The 18,520-nt window shown below is 35.2% G+C and overlaps 1 protein-coding gene across 7 annotated transcripts in view; it reads left to right on the top strand.

Moving 5' to 3' along the window:
• The window catches only part of mTor (serine/threonine-protein kinase Tor), an 816,233-nt gene that overhangs the window by 669,978 nt on the left and 127,735 nt on the right, over positions 1–18,520 (top strand). For all 7 annotated transcript variants that reach the window (XM_090412780.1, XM_090412800.1, XM_090412771.1 and 4 more), the window contains one exon: positions 3,069–3,203. In XM_090412780.1, coding sequence (XP_090268906.1) covers positions 3,069–3,203 — 135 coding nt within the window. The remainder of the gene's footprint in view (positions 1–3,068; positions 3,204–18,520) is intronic.

Here is an 18,520-nt window from a genome sequence, read left to right as displayed (position 1 = left end):
GAAATAATAGAAGCTATCCTTGAGAATCTCGATGAAAAAGAAAAAAGTGATGATGAAGAGATTTCCCTCACTGCAGGGTTAATTAAAGAAGAGCTTCGAATGGCTAGTAAATTGGAAAGTCATTTTCTTATACACGATCCAAATATTGGACGAGCTGAACAGTTTAAATGTAAACTGAAGTCATGTATGGTGCGATATGAAGAATTATACAAAGATCTAGTCAAAACAGGATCTCAAAGATTAATTACAGAGTTCGTGGTAAAAAAAATCAACTTTCAGAATTATTACAGATTAGTGCTAATTTAGTTCCTTTTACTGAAGAAAATGTTTGACCATTGCAGTATGAACAGGATGACCAAAGTGTTTCAAGTGATGGAAGTGATTTCATTCCATTCATTTTTCACATCTGGAACCATTCTTCTATTTTTTTCATATGCACTGTATTCTTTTTTATGCGGTTTTCATTTACATTGTGTTTTCTGGAATCAATCTACTGTGCAAATGGAGAATTGGGCATACTTGACACCCTTGCTAACCAACTCTTACACAGTTTCCAAGAAATGATCTGAAAATTTCCTCTGCCTATATCCAGTAAAAGCCTTTTAGTAAATAATTTATGCTTTCCTATCATATATCTTCTTTTCCATCTATCAGGCAGCTTCTGCATTTCACAAACCCTCAATCACTCCTCATTGCGAGCTTTACACAGGCCACTAGCACTCTTGGTCACCCTCCTCTTAATCCTCTCTGCTCTTTAATTTCCCAGAAGGCCCTGTTGTAAAATCTTGCTGTGCCTTTGTAATGTCTTACTTATTCTTCTTCTTTGTTCTCTAAAATTTTCGTCTAGATACACTTGTACTTAATGAATTTATCACTAACACTTTAATTACCCTTTTTAAATTAAATATTCTCTCTGGGGCTGTTATTCACTCTTAAGAATGATGCTAGTGGATATAAGACAAAGGAATTGCTAATGGTCAACACCAATTCCTTTGTTTCAATACTGGATCTGATTCCTTTTTCAGATTCAGGGAAAATTTCTATTATCCTGCGCCACCCTGAATCCTAGATTAACAAAGAGTGCAGAACCAAGGAACCAGAACACAGTTTAGCATACTATCTTATTTCACTATAACTTATTTATGCGGTCGTAGCCGTCCTATTTAACTTATCTCTCGCTGTGGTCTGAATTTTATGAGAAAGTGCAATAGAGGAGAAAATCAGGCAAGGGCACCAGTTAAACTTAAAAAGCAAAACATTTAATTACAATTGAAGCATCTTACACTTTATGAATATACACTAATGAAGTAATCTACAATTTCTAAGGAATGAGCATTAAATATTTAACCTCTCTATCTTTATCATAGCATGCAAAACAAACAACTTCATATATAGTTTACAACTTCTACTTGATTGATCAAACATACTCCTCTATACTCTTCAATACTATAGGACATTTGCTAATTGAATTTCTAATATAGCTCCACGTGCTTCCGCACTAATCCTTTCATTAAAATTTCATAATCACTCTACTTTAACAGAAACCAATCTCTAGAGTCCTTCCTATAGTTACAATTATTCTTCTTAAACACAGATACTTATAAAAACATAGACTGTACATTACCAACTGCTGGGGAACTGTTTGGCCACTTCACATAGCATGACTGGACAATCATTTTCGATTCCTGGTTCATTCTACTTTTTCTGAGGCATTCTTCATGGGTCCGAGCTGTAGTTATCTCCACTGCTGAAAGTAGGCATACATTGTTCTCTGGTCAACTGGCACAACATCGTAATGATATCTCCGGAAACATTGGAGATTTCCTTCTGCTGGACTGACGCTGACTGGTAAACCTTCAGGAATTTCACGGCATAGTTCCTCAGTCATTATCTCGAATCTGCGTCGAAAAGCGGGGGACGAGAACGAGCCACGAGGAGGTTCCAACACACCAGAGCACGAGTCTGAGAGCATAAGAGTAAGAGCATGTTTTAGGCGCTGCAACAACTTTTTAAATCATGCGTTATCGATTCCTTCTATATCATCATTTTCTCCACCCCTGTTTCCATGTCATCCTACGTCACCCAGTACTTGGCACCACATATGGAATTCTAGTGTACTCTTCCAAGTTTGGGGGGGGGGGGGGGACTATGTGCTTACCTAAAGGGTGCACGTGTTTAGATTCCGGCCACTTTTACTTAATCGGATTATCTTTTCTCCCAGCAATTTGTAAGTACTTACACAAAAGCATCAAGGTTTAAGCATTTAAGCAATTTACAATATTTTATAACATAAAATAGTGAAAAAATATCCTCAATTTAGTAATACTTTGGTAAATTACAAGAATTTAGTAAGCCCAATATATCAATATGATTCAAAATGTAAACCCATGTTAAGTCTGTAGGAAACGTTAATTCAATTTTAGTTTCATTCAGAATTTAACACTGTGATCAGATCTATACATAGTAATCCTGTTGTAGCTGTATCAACGAGCAATAATAACTTTTGTATCACTACATAAAAGTGTGTTCAGTAATCAAGCAATTCTGTGAGCTGCTTTGACCACTTGCAATATGCCCTCTGAACTTTAACTCCCTATTCATCATCACCTTGAAACCTTAGTCTCATCAATTTCCTGGATTACAATTCCATTGTAATGCATAGCTTGTAATCTGTTCAATCCACATTACATAACCTTACACTTTTTTCACAGTTATTACAAATGGAATTTTTGTTTTGATTAAAAAGAGAAATTGATCTTACTCAGTTCTCCATAGTTTGCAGTTATATGTGGCTGAAGTACTGTGGCACTATTTCAGCTAATGTCATATTTTAGTGGATTTCATTTTAATAATTATGGTTATTTCTCTTTAAACACTTTTAATAGTGTGCTGGAAGTGAAGGCATGTATTTACATCGAAGTTAGGCAATATTGATAATTATGGTGCCCAATGAAATATTACTTATTGGATTTCTTTTTTGCATGATGTTTAGAGATATGTATCCTAAAGAAATAATTAATTTTATTTAATGGAAATTTTAATTAATTTTTATTTTAATTAATATTAAGGCATATGGTAAAGATTTAATGGAAGCTCAAGAATACTGTAAGAAATATCAGAAGTCAGGCAATATGAAGGATCTCACTCAAGCTTGGGATATGTACTACCAAGTATTCCGAAGAGTTTCAAAACAGTTACCGCAAGTAGGTTAAATTAATTGAATATTATCTTTTTAATGATGCATACTTTTAACAAATGAAATTGTTAAATGAAAAGCTCCCATATTTCGGACACTGAGTGACATGTGGGGCATTCATATGCACTTAATTATTTATTTCACACTCATCAGTCATTTTGCTATCAATTGAATAAAAAATAATTTAATTTCATTTAATTTGCCTGTGTGAATGTATGCATGCTCGACTACACATACACAGAAAGACACTAAATACCCATCTCATTACAGATCGATGCCTAATATTATGATCAATGCCTGACATTGTGAGCCTTTTGAATAGCTTTGATGTGTTTGGGCATTAATTCCATGATGTTCTGAAGACATCCTACTCAGGTTTGGCTTGATGAATTTTTGTAGTTCTGTCAATTGCTGGTTGTGGCATTCCCTTTCACTATCTTATTCTGCCACACCTCAAAGATACTCAGTGGGATTAAATCTGTTGGCCTGAGGAGACCAGTCTGATAAGATAAAGTCACAGTCATGATTCTGTAACCATTCTGATGTGATGTGTCATATTATTCTGCTAGCGGTATTCATTCAAGTCCAATTCAAGTATCTATCATATAGGTTACACCATTCTTTCTTTGCTCTACCCCTTGGGGTGGATGCCCAGAAAATATGTCTAGATGATCACTGCCTTGCATTGTTCCGACCCAGTATCATGAATCCATAAATTGATGTTTTTGCACCATATCCTTATTCTTCTAATTTATGAAATAATTCATATTTCATAAGTTAGAAATTTACCAATTTTTTTTTCATTATGAAATACCAGAAGCTGGAATGCATTATCACTGGCATCCTTTCCCTGAGTTGTATGATGTCCAATTTGATGTCCTTTCATTCACCTTAACTATAGCTGCTTATTTTTGTTGGAAAGCTGTGTACTCTCCATGGTCTTTTATAACAGTATCACCCCAAAAAAAGTTACAAAAGTATATCATTTCATGCCATGATCTAGAGACCAAACATGGTACTTTTCAAGCTATTTAAAATCCATTTTTGATCAGCATGCAATACAGGGAGCATTCATATCTGCATCCTTACAGCCCCTGTTTATATCCTTATAGTTACTTGATGAATTGTAATACATCTTTTGGCAATCTTGTCAATTCTTCATATGCTTGTAGAAAGTTTTTCCATTTGGTCATAAAGTAAATTATACTTGTCAAAAATGATATTCTTATTTAATCCTTTATCCAAGTGTAAGCAAAGTTTGTACATGAAGTATCTTTACACTAAGCTACTTCTATATAGAGACTGTTGAGTTTACATCAGTTGCCTTGGTATCCCATAATGCAAAGTACACTTCCTTTTGGACATATATATTGCTCTGCATTATGAGAAAGCTTACTATCCAGACCAATTGACCTTTATTAAGGTCTTTTCGGTGGGAGCTAGATCCAAGAAGATAAACCAAGATTGAATTAATATAGACAATCACATCAGTTGTGTTAATATACATTGATGCAAAGCATGATTCCTTTTGGAAGTGTGTTATGCATTATGAGAAGCATCACCACCTAGATTAGTTTTTGTCCTTTATTGAGGTCTCTTCTATGGGAACCAAACCCACAAAGATGTACCAAGGGTGAATTAATACAGAAATCATATATTTCCCACATACAAGTAGTTAGAAGGTGTATCATCTTATCTCTGATCCAGAGTATTTTAATAATAAGGTGATACACCTTTTGACTACTTGTATGTGGAAATATAATATGCCTTCTGTGTTAATTCAACCTTGGTATATCTTCCTAGGTCTGGCTCCTACTAAAGAGACCTCAATAAAGGATGAAACCAGTCGGGTAGTAACCTTTCCCATAAGACATAGCAATATGCATTTCCAAGAGGAAGGGTGTTTTGCATTATGGGATATTAAGGCACTTGATGTGAAGTCCATCTCTGTGTATACAAGTAGCTAGTTGTAAAAGTATCTAGTGAAGATGCTTTGAATGCAAACTTTGTTTACTTGCATGAAAGATTAAACAAGAATATAATTTCTTATTAAGTATAATTTATTTTTTCTTCATCTGCTTTGCACATAAATCACTTTCACTATTTTGATGTTTTTTGTTCATCACTTCATTCTTGGTAAACATGAGATGTATATAGCCATTCTAGTAGGGGAATTGTTTCTGAGATACTAGAATGGCTATATACATCTCATGTTTACCAAGAATGAAGTGATGAACAAAAAACATCAAAAGAGTGAAAGCGATTTCATAATTTTGCACATTTCATAAAATATTGCACATAATGCAAAGCATTATGTGCAAAGCAGATGAATGTGCAAAGCAGATGAAGAAAAAATAATGACTGAACCTGAGTGACTGAACAGACCGATGCCTGTTCAGTCACTCAGGTTGCACACACACACATACACATTTTAATGTAGTTGCAGTTTATTTATAGCTCACACATGCCAAAAGTTGTTAGTCGTGTATCATCGATAGATTACATTTGGTATGGGGATGACTAATATTTTTGCTACTGAGTGTATATTATATTGAATTATTAAAAACCAAAAAAAAATTAATTATTACAGTAAAGCATAATTTGTTAGCCTGGTTGGCTGAGTGGATAGCACTTCCATTCTAGCTAATAGGTGATTGTATTTCCATATTTAAATTTCCATAGCTGTTGCTATTATTCATGTCGAAATTTCTGAAACAGAAATTTGTATAATAAATAATTTGATCTTCTTTACCCGTAATCTATGCAGACCTTGGGACATTGCAAACATCACAGTACTGATATGCTCTCTCTCTCTCTCTCTCTGATATTTTCTTGTGTTCTGGCAATGCAGCAGATTTTCCTTCTAATCTCATCAATTTTACATGTGCAGTGTATGGCATCTTCAAAAGTTTTCTCTCGCACTTCATCTTGAAGGCCAATAGCATTTTCTCTTCTTTCTTTAGCAATGTTCAACTTTCACATCCTTATAGTAAGATGCATGCTTTAATATCATGTTTAGACAAGCCATCTCTGTGTGGTATGCTTCCCAAATAGCTAAATCTTTCTACTTCTTCCAATTTTTCAGCATTAACTGAAATGTTCATAGAGTTATTGCCTGAAGACCATTTTTGATTTGTGAATTCTGATCTTTAATCCATAATCACAAAGTGCCTTAGAAGCTCTGTCTATAAATTCTTGTAACTAATGATGTTCATTCTCTGCTATTGGGGTTCACTGTCATTAGGGAATCTGAGATTATTGATTTTTTTTTTTTTTTTTGTCACCAATTGTCATTCCAATACCACTGTTTTCCAAGGGTAAATTTATTATATATTCCAAATATAGGTTAAAAAGCATCAGTGAAAGGCTTGTTGTAGTTGCCATTGATTTCTATTGACATTTGTGAGGAATGGTAAAAATTTTAATTAGGTGTACTACTTTATCTATTCCATATACTGGTTCAGTATTCTCCACAATACCTCATACTATACTGAATCAAAGGCTTTCTAATATCTATTTATAAAATTGTGACATAGTATTTGATTATATTCAGTATATTTTTAACCAATGAGATGTATTGTAAATAAGTAATCTATTTTACTCTTTTTTTTTTTTTATGGAATCCTGCTTGGTTCTCCAGAAGTATATTTTTTACTTTTTTCTCAATCCTAGAGAGTAAGATTTTTAGGAAATTGTTGCTTGGATGACTGATTAAACTGATAGTTCTATAATTGCTACATTTTGTACTATTCCCTTTTTTTAGGAATAGGAATCAGAACAGAGGTGCACCAATCTTTAGGCCATGATTCATTGTTCCACACATCTTGGCAAATTTTGAGCAGGGCATGATAGGTTTTCTCCTGTTTTTAGTAGTTCTGAAGTTATTCCATCTATGCCTAGCGATTTTCTCATCTTCAAAGAATTAACTGCTGCTGCTTCTATTTCTTCTCTTAAAATAGGGAAATCTCCTTCATCCAATGTCATTTGTATTATGTCTTCAAGGTTTTGGTTTTTAAGGCTATTGTCTTTTGAGAAAAGGTTAGTTGAGTAATCATGCCAGCACTGCAAGATTTCATCATTTCCAGTCAAAAGCCTGCCAATTAGTATTAGTGAAGTGTTTTGTTAATCTACGTATAATTTGGAAAGAACTTCTAGGTTGTTTCTTTGTAGTTCATTTTCAATCTTTCCACATTCATTCAGAAACCAGTTAGTTTTAGATGGTTTAATTTGATTTCTTATTATTTTATTTAGTTCTTTATATTTTTTTCCTGTTATCATTATCCTTGTTTATACAGGATTTTTAAAGTTCTCCTTTCATCACATAGTTGTAAAATGGCTTCTGTAATCCAGTGTTTGATTATTTCGCGAGATTTTCCATTTTCATTATGGTGTTAGGTATTTCTAAAATAATTTAATAGCTAAAATTAATTGTCTACAATCTGATATTTTGCTAGCTTAAGATAGCATTATCAGAGAAAATTTAATAATACACATTCAGTGAAGACACAAACCAAAATGACCAGAATAACAAGGACATTCATGTACATGGAGGATGACAGGTTCTGTCGAACTTGTGTCGCTTCCAGATCAAAGTAGTTCATCCTGTCTGTCTGTGTGAAATATTGAGTTCCACACTGGCAGGAGATGCTACTAGACACCTGGGAAGGAGAGAGGGTCTAGGGGATCCTTGATTTGTCTTGGCAGGCCACATAATTCCAACAAAATGGATATGACAAAATAAAACTTCATCAAACTCCTTGAAAAGAATAACAAATCCCACTTCCCAAACCCGACTTATATATGCACTACGTAATTTCTCTACATCAAAGGCACAACAGATAAATTGGGTTCCCTCCTGTAATGACAAATCAAGGATCACCTGGATCTTCACTCCTTCCCAGCTGTCTACCAGCATCTCTTGCCAGTGTGGAACTCAATATTTCAGACAGACAGACAGACAGATTGAACTACTTTGATCAGGAAAAACAAAATAAAAAATACATCTGGAACGGAGAACCAAAAAACAGACTGTCTCAACATATCTTAGAGAAAGTCCATTTCATAACATGGAGGAAAGCCAGGCTACTTTGCAAATTATGGTTTAAATTGGAGAGACTATTCCTGGAAGCGACACACAAGTTCTACAGAACCCAGTTAACTGTAAGAGAACAGACAGTATAACTTTACATAGATTTTGGCACACCACCCTATCTATCCATTAGCATTAACAATATGATTCACCACAAAGAGTACTGTTGCCCTCCATGCACATGACTGTCCTTGTTATCCCCATCATTTTGGTTTTGTTCTCACTAAGTGTGCAGTTTTAAATTTTCTTTGATAATGCTAGCTTAAGCTAGTGAAACATCCTGTGATTACTTCATTAAGCTAGTGAAACAGCATGTAAATAATTAATTTTAGCTATTAAATTATTTATTTATATTCCAGTGTCAACATGAATAATAAGTGGTGGTAGTTCACATCTTGCTGCAGACATCTTTAGGTGATTGATGGTTTTTGCTATCCATTTTGCGACCTCTACCCTGCTTAGTGGAGGCTTGAAGTGGCTTCAGAAAGTTGTCATGTTGTTAATCTTTTACTGTTTCTTTGTCTACTAGTTTTCTTTTTACACCTGAAAAAAGTCCTGCGAAATGAGAATGAAACATTGTGTTTTTTTTATTAAAGTAATGTCTAATATCTTATTCCAGTTTACTGCCTTATGAACTTTTATGTGTATTTGTGTGTGTGTGGGTTGTCAACAAAGGAGAAATATGAAAACCTGCTTTCTACTCAATATAATACAGGATCAGCTGAATAGTTGACTTAATGAGAAGCTTAAGTTGTGTTATTAGGTATTATTTATAGTAATGCTTCACTAAAACAGAGAAATGAAGCAAATTTATTATTTAATAAGTGGCTAATGTTTTGTGACTGCTAATATTTTGGATTTCAGTCTTCAAACTTGCTTATATTGCTTAGAAATGCTTACATGTTAAAATATAGCACTCAGATAGGTAGTTATGGAAACATTTCAAATTGTAATTGAAAAAAAGAAATTAATGTACTATCATGGTGGCCTCTGGATGAAATAAAAGGAAGAGAAGTTAGACTAGATATGGCTGCTTCCCAAATTTTTTGGTAAATTAATGCAACCATACTTATTGAAATTAGAAGAGCATTTCATAGCAGTGCTGATTGTTAGACATGTCTATATAGTAAGGTCTAGCAGTACAGTAATCTTCATCAATTTAATCCCTCCCCCCTACTATGAGACACCTATTTGTGATGGATAGGGCCTCTCCTCTTCATTCTTCCTCTTTATCTTTGCTTTTTCTCCTGTGTTATTTCTTCTGGTTTTTTTTTTTTTTTTTTTTTTTTTTTGTACTATTCTGTTTTCCAGATCATCATCGCTGAGAGACAACGCCCTGCTATACCTTGTCTGCAGTGATAGTCTGATTACTTGGCCTCTGCTATGGCAAGATGATCACTCCTGGATGGCCCATCCAAGATCATTTGGCTAGTTGGCTTGCCTTCAAGAATCAGCAGGGTTGCAGTAAGTCTCCTATCCAGTGATCTGGGAACAGTGTCTAAGACTTCCTGTGGTGCTCATATAAAGCATCTGGAATAACCCTGGCATTCCACTCCCAAGTGTATTTATTGTCAGTTGGTGAACATGGAGCCACACATTCCAGGCGTGGCTCCATGGTTGGCAGGGAGTTCAAGCACCAAACAGAAAATCCCTTGAATATAAATCCTTCATCCTCATTGGTATTACTTGTTTGTGGCCTTGCAAGATACCGATAAGGGTCAGCCTTATCTGATGTCAATATCGATGTACCTGTGTTTCTCATCATCCATGCAATAGATGAAAAGATGATAGGGAAATGTCACCTTTCTTTCAAAAGGGTTTAGGACTGGCAGGTTCTGGTGATATCCTTTTGAAACATCATATCAGTAACACTGAATAACTGCTGAGAGCAATGTCATGGGTGGATTACCAGTCACAATCACACCTCATAAAACACTCAACTCTTCTAGAGGAGTCATATCAGAATGGGATCACCTCATACCTGTTACTTCTTGATCTTTGAACATATTTCATCAGGAACATCAAGCAGATCCCATTCTGATATCACTCTCCTCTAGAAGAGTGATACCATACATAACATATATTTCTGGCATTTAAAGAATTTCAGAGAATACTCTGCTTTTACAAATGTTGGAGGTTTAGGCATATCAAAAGTAAGGATGATATTTGGATGCATAGGAATGATCATCTGTTTCCAAATAGGAATATCATCCTTACTTTTGATACGCCTAAACTTCCAACATTTGTAAAAGCAGGATATTCTCTGAAATTCTTTAAATGCCAGAAATATATGTATTCCCAAACTGTCTGTCATGCTTTACTACATGTGCCCAATGTGGTAACAAAGAACATGATAATAAATCTTGTTCTGCCAAGAAAGCCAAATGTATCACCTGTCAGGGTGATTATCCAGCCTACTCCTGTGCATGTCAGCAGTGAAAGCATAAGAATGAAATGTAAAAAATTAAAACAGAACAAAATATATCATACCAGGGTGCAAAAATGAAGCTAGCCACCACTACACCTGTCTGGAAATCCTCTTTTGCTGAGAATGGAGCAATTTGGGAAATAATATCAACTAAAACTCATATGTTAATTACATCATCTGTTAATTCCACCATACCTGAATTTCACGATTGATCATGAGTGCTTATCTGTGGAGTACATTATATGTGGAGTACACAGTGTATGGTCTCACTCATGACACAACTCCAAATGGTCTCATTTGATGAGAACCCACTTGTTCAAATAAAATTATGACAAGAATATCACTGAAAAATAAACTACCAGATACTTCCATGTAAAATTAATTATACTTCAATATCCACTGAAAGTGAATTAAATTTACCAAATAATCCTGATGCATCAGATGAACGAACATTTTTCCAGAGAAATAGATGCTGGTTATCCATTCTTCCCAAAATCGCTTGATAAATAGAAACCTTTTAAATCTAAATCCTCAACCCCTTGGAAATTGGACAAGTCTACAAAGCCAAAAAAAAAACAATAAGAAAAATTTTACTGTTGAATTTTCATGGGTTTCACAAAAATATTAATGATATCAAGATTCTGCTGCGGAAACAGAATGGCTTATGTTTGCCTGAGACCATACTTCTTATGGGTGAGTTTAATGGGCATAACACTTTTTTTGGATAGTGTCAACATGATTGGATGAGATCGTATCATTGAACAACTTGGCAATAATGACTTCTCCATTCTGAATAATAGACTCAATACCATTCTTTCTTCCATATGCCTACCTGCTCATATTCTGCAATAGATTCCACAATCTGCTTCTCTGCTATTTTTCCATTGCTCTTGTAGGATATAAATTATATATTTAGTTTAATCCTTTATCCAAGTGTAAGCAAACAAAGTTTGCTCCTGAAGTATCTTCAGGACTGGGGCAACTCTTGGCAAAGGTGGAATAAGTTCTCATCACTTTCCTTGTGTACTTACACTTGGATAAAGGATTAAACTAAATATATAATTTATAGTCTAACCAAGTGAAAAAAACTTCCAACATCTTTCTCTAATCCAGAGTACTTTAATAATAAGGTGTGACACCTTTTGGTGACTGGCATATGGAAACGTGAGTTCGGCATTGCTTCAACCTTGGGTCTGGCCCCCACTAAAGAGACCTCAATAAAGATCGAAACCGGTCTGGGTGGTGACCCTTCCCATAATGCATAGCATTATACATGTCTGCAAGGAGATGTGCTTTGCATTATAGGATACTAAGGAAAGTGATGAGAACTTAGTCCACCTTTGCCACGAGTTGCCCCAATCCTGAAGATACTTCAGATGCAAACTTTGTTTGCTTACATTTGGATAAAGGATTAAACTAAATATATTTATAGTCTAACCAAGCTCTTGTAGGATGTTGAAGAGAACAAACATATGGAAGCATTCATTTTCCTGTGAGTTGCACTGTCCTCACAGGGACCGCATTCTCCTACACAAAATTCCCATGTGGAAAATGGACCAGGTTGGCTTGGAATACTTTTTATTTCCCATTTTGCAAAATTTAATGCCAAAGCAGTCAGAGAAACACCTATCAATGAAACAGTGATGTATATAACTGACCATATTGTCCAGCAGCAACAGCCGCAGTTCCAAAAAAAACATCATCTTGATTTCCACTGTATCCAAAGTCTTGGTGGAACCCTGAATGTAAAGCAGCCAAAAGAGATCAGGACAGAGCATAGGATACCTTACTACATCAAATTTTATTGCTTTCAAAGGTGCTTGAGCCAAATCACGCTATGTTAGATATGAGAATCAAAAGCAATCTAGAATCCTGTTTACTTCATTTATTAATCAAGCAGCAAATTCAAAAATTGTATGGGATAAAATTTGGAAAATGAAGGGTAGATATAGAATGCACCCAAAGGCATTGCTGACATTTTGGTAGAAAATTTTGCTAAAACCTCATCATCATCATCATATCTTCCTAAATTTTAATATGGAAAAACAACAAGAAAAACAGCAGCTAAATTTTACAAAAGGATTGGAGTCGTACAAGGATTCATTAAGGAGGAACTAAAAAGAAACCTGTTATTCATCCCAGTGCAGTAGAACCTGATGACATCCATTATGGTTTGCTGAGTGGATAGCGTATCCGATCTCCAGCCAAAAGGCTGTGGGTTCGAATCCTGCCGTGGGCATGGATGTTTTGATTGTCTGTGGAAATACCTGCGGTGGTCGGCAGTAGATGGCCTAGTTGCAGTCAGTTGGTGATTGAATGGTGGAGACGGAGTTGTAGAGCAGGTGCCCTCCCTCGATGAGTTCTTGGACTCCCTGGAGGTGTCAAATAATAATAATAATATTTTGTAATAGATTTCACGGTTTGATATGAACACAGATGGATAAGAAAATAACTATTTATTAACTTAAAAGCTAATATTTCGCTGGCATTATATCCAGAATCTTCAGAGCACACAACACAAAGTTTGTTACAAATGCAAAACAACTACGACCCAGTGTAACAGTGGGGCTAGTAAAAGTAATTGCAGCATGCAACACAAGACTAAAGTCCTAATATGGTGCCATCTAGGTTAAAAAAAAAAAAAAAAAAATTCAAAGTTTTGAAATAGTAGTCCAAATGACAGTCTTAGAAAGTTTGAAAAAATAAAAGTAATAAATATTAATTTGGTCTTAAGATGACTGTCTCCCAAATCTTTGGGTAGATTTATACAGCCATACTTGTTAACGTTTGGAGTATGTTTTAAGGCTTCTGTTGATTCCAGGAACAACCTCTCTGACTTGTAGAAGCTTCTGTGCATTACTTTTGTTTCTTTCCAATTGATCCTGTGTGCAGGGATATCCAAAGCATGGTCTGCCAGACCCGACTTGCCATAGCGAAAGTGTGCTCTGAAGATGTTGGATATAATACCAGCGAAATATTAGCTTTTAAGTTAATAAATAGTTATTTTCTTATCCATCTGTGTTCATATGAAACCGTGAAATCTATTATAAAATGTCTGATGAACACATAAGCCTATCCACGCATAATAATAATTATGAGATGATAAAACATCTTCCATCACCTTCTCTGGACCTCCTTATTTACTGTAATCTTACTGTACAACAGAATAATTACAGAGGAGGAGTTTCTGAATTCTTGGCTTAAGTCAATTGTCACTGCTATCCTAAACCAGGAAAAGATCTACCATGAGCAAACAGTTATTGACATGTCGCTTTGAACATGTATTTTTGTAAGATATGGGGGAAAATGATAAATGCTAGGCTTCTTTGGTACTTAGAAAGCAACAAATTTCTTTCCTTGTAGACACTGTTCAATGTTGGACAATTTGAAATGCGAACATCTGATTGCAGTCTTTGACATGGGAAAACTTATGACACAGCCTGGAGATAAAGCACATTAAAAGACCACTCTAATATTTGTCTCAGGGGACACCTTCCTGTTTTTTTAAAAAACTTTCTGTCAAGCCAAGTCTTCCACATCTGAGTAGGAAGCACATTTTATCCATATTGTCGTGGCGTTGTTTTCTTCATGTTGTGTTCTAATCCGCCATCTTGTTACAAGTCACTTTCATAAAATAAAACACAACTAATTGTAAATTGATCACTAATCCAAGGGTAGAGAAATTTCTATTATACTGCGCCACTCTATCCTTAGATAAGTCTATATGAAATAGTAGGACCAATTTAAAATTAGTTAGCAGTCTTTTCATTCATTCAGGCCGGAGCATTTATTTTCTTTCTGGGATTCCCGCTAGATTCGAATTTTTGTGAACGGTGCAGTAAAAAGAAATTCAGGCAAATACAATAGTTAGATTAACAAATGAAACATTTAATATAGGTTACATAACACATACATAAATATTACTTCTAATTTTTATAGCAGAAACAAGTCAAACATTAAGTTTAGATAATCACAATAGCACAATCTTCCAAGTCTTCACATGTACTCTCTCAGCTTCTGGGTTACAAAGTTTCTACACTTAATTAAATAAACAGAACATCCAATCTAGTCAGTTTTCACACAATTCTCAGTCATGCTATAAGTTCAAAATATCACAGGCACAAACAGCTGAAAATATCTTTCAAACAATTCTTATCTCCAACTCTCATTCACGAAGAGTTTCCATAGTTAAAGTAGCGTCAAGCATAGCGTAATTAACACACAATTCTTCAAGCATAGAAATAATACACTATGATAAACCTTACCGGAAATAGTTCCTAATACATCAATTATGTTGTGAGCAAACCTTTGGAACTTATTTATCTTACTTAATAAAAACACATCTACAAGACTTATCCATGGTTATACTTAAAGCACTATCAAACGCACTTCAGAATTCTAGACTTCAATTACAGGGTACTTCAACTATCGTCGTTACCACTCATAAACTAATTAAACACCGTGAGGTTCTTTTTAGGGCAAATCGGAAATAAGCCACAATTCTAGAATAGCCGGGTTCATTCAGAATTCTTCCTTAAACATCCAGCTTTTTATTTTATCCGATTGTAGTATTAATTTCCTTTTCATTATAACTGCTGATTATACTTTCAGCTAACTATAAAGCTCGTTTCGTCCTTGCACACTTATAAAAAAAATATCCACTCAGCTCCTACCCTTAAGAACCTTTTATTTACTTCTACTTCTCTAGTTTATCATCTTGCTACCTTTTAGTTCCAAATTTCCGTTCCGACTCTCCTACTACGTATATATTTTCTCCTCTTATTTCGCCCACGCTCTCCTTCACTCGCGCTTGTTTATTTCACGCGTCTCTATGACAACCAATAAACGTAAACATTCTCGCGAATGTTACATTAGGCTATACAACTACATTGTATAGCCTAATTTTACATAACATTAAGCTTTCACAAAACAGGAATAATTTAGAATATTTGCTTTTCAATAAATGCGTAGTTAAATTACAAATATAAGTTCTTACAATATTGACATAACAATAAATAAAATAGCTTAATAATATTTAATACAGAACCTTATTACTATTAACACATATCTTTGATTAAACAATTAAATATTATATATAATTAAGGTAATTTCATGATATCAAATTATAATTTAAGTTATTTACATTAAATAATATTTACAAATGTAGCCTTTGTGATGGAAGATCATGTTGGATTCAAAGCAAATAATAATTACTCTAATATCTACATAATCAGAATCCAACAATATCATCAAACAGAGGATGTTTCTTAAGGCTCAGTCTTAAGAGTGACACGCTTTGCTATCATAATTAATTCAATCACTGTACAGCTTCCTCCCACAGTAGGCAATGCTTTTTATGTTGATGACTTCACAGTTTACTGTCACTCCTGCAACATGAGAGTAATTGACAATAATTTCAAGTTATTGAATGTGTCTCTTCACCTGCTCTTAGTAATGGCTTCAGGTTTTCAGAAGAAAAAAGAGTCTGTGTACTCTTCTGCAGAAAATGTATTCTTTGCTCAGTTCCTGATTTAAGAATGAGATAAGGTATCATTTCAGTAGCACCAGACGGAGGCCAAGTTCTTAAATCAGGAACTGAGTGAAGAATATGTTTTCATCTTTGGGCAGAAAGTTGTTGAAAGGTTTTTCACTTGGTTATAAATTAGATTAAAGAGAAATTATATTTTTGTTTAATCCTTTATCCAAATGTAGGCAAACAAAGTTTGCACATGAAGATATCTTCAAGACTAGACTACTTGTATATACTATAAATGGATACATATTTGATTAATGTTGATGCTTCTTGCACTTGCTGATTGTTGCATATGTTTATCTCTCTATTCTCAGATAAAAGATAGCTAACATGACACATCTTCATAAATGCTAAATATTTGAAACTGAAATTTATGTTATTACCCCATTTCTCAGAGTAGGATTTTGTAGATTCAAGACTTTTCTCTTTGTGATGTCATGGCAATGATGTAATGGATTCTAATAAGGTGGCTGCCCTTCTAAGCATGATACAGAATGGCACCTAGGTCATCTGTGAATGATTTGGTGCCTGCATGTCACACTGAATTGTGTGTGATAGTAACTAGTGGCTTCATTGCCAGAGGGATCATAATGTAATAGTGCAAAAACAACTCAAGATAGTATGTTTTTCAGTGAGTAAAGCGTGAACAGCATATTTGATAGATGGCTTCCTCTTTGCTTAAAGATATGGAGTCATCTACCATGACATGCAATGAATGACCAGAAAGAGAGCTGACTGTCCAGTTACAAAAGGTAGCAGGTAGATCAAAGAATGGCAATCAATGCTAGATGTAATCAAAAGCTTTGGAAATGTCAAGAGCAGTGGCAGCCCATGAAGTTTTAAGTGGGGGTGCTGCCTATACAAAATAATTTTAAAAAAATTATTTTGTATAGGCAGCACCCCCACTTAAAACTTTACGGGCCACCACTGGTCAAGAGTGAGAGTATATGTTTCTCCAAACCTTTCCATGGTATGCATCTGGTTCTGGATGATGTAGGTTAAGATGTCAGCCATAGATCTTGATTGGTGGAATCCATACTGGTTTTCATTGACTAATGGATGGTCTTCTATGTAGCAGAGAAGTTGACTGCTAATGACTTTTTTGTGGGGGAGAACTGGGGTGATGGCAGGGTTCAGTAGTTTGATACTAGACTTTTATCTCCCTTTTCTGAATAGGCTGGATGTATGCTTGTTAATTGTGCTCAGGAGCGCAAAAAATTGCGCTCCTGAGCACAATTTTTTGAGCCTGTCTACTGTCTCTACAATCTTCTATACATAGTTGGCACTTATCCCAATATGTGGAAACAAGCATACATCCAGCCTATTCAGAAAAGGGAGATAAAAGTCTAGTATCAAACTACTGAACCCTGCCATCACCCCAGTTCTCCCCCACAAAAAAGTCATTAGCAGTCAACTTCTCTGCTACATAGAAGACCATCCATTAGTCAATGAAAACCAGTATGGATTCCACCAATCAAGATCTATGGCTGATATCTTAACCTACATCATCCAGAACCAGATGTCAGGAGCGCAATTTTTTGAGAGATGTCATGAAGACTAGAGGACTTTTTAGTGTCTAAGTTGTTTAGTATTTAGTATTCTTCTGATGTCTTTTTTGCTGATAAACAACAGGAGACATATGATGCTCCAATTCTGGTGTGGTAGGAGGAATTTTGCCTTGGTCATCTATACAGAAGTTGGAGGAAAAGAGCAATGCCAAGAATTCAGCTTTGCCTTTAGGCCTCTGTCTGGTGCCATCTGGATGAGAGAGAGAGAGAGAGAGTGAGTGAGAAATTGCATACAACTGCCTTTGAAAGTGGGCAGAAATCAGTTTCCATGAGGGCAGAGGGCAAGCTCTTCATAAAGGTCTGCTGTTGGCCTTTATGAAGTCAGATTGGGATTCATTGATGGTACTTTTTGCATTTATTGCTGTGCCTGTTTTAACATAGGCTGAATATAAAGCTCCAGTTCTAGATGCAAGCTACATGGTAAGCTGAGTTTTTTTATACACTTTTTAAAGAATGCCGAGAACTGACCAGGGCTTTTGACCTAATGTCCAATCCTCACCTTCTCGTCATGCACCCTGTTGGGTATCTACCTGGATACTGAACGAACGAGGATGGGCTGGCAATTTGGGATTTAGCCGACCAAATTGTATTCTTATTGGCTTAAACCAAAATTCGAAATTATGGTACACCATGACAAAATTTCATGCCGGCTGGGGCATTGATTTTGCCAGGGAACCAGGGCAAACAGCGAAAAGTCAGCTACTGG

This window comes from Typopeltis vanoorti, chromosome 2 (genome assembly GCF_054136105.1).
Source record: "Typopeltis vanoorti isolate ZY-2024b chromosome 2, IOZ_Tvanoo_1.0, whole genome shotgun sequence".
NCBI lineage: Eukaryota > Metazoa > Arthropoda > Arachnida > Uropygi > Thelyphonidae > Typopeltis > Typopeltis vanoorti.
Note: the sequence above shows the minus strand (reverse complement) of the source record. Positions and strands in the feature narration are given on the sequence as shown.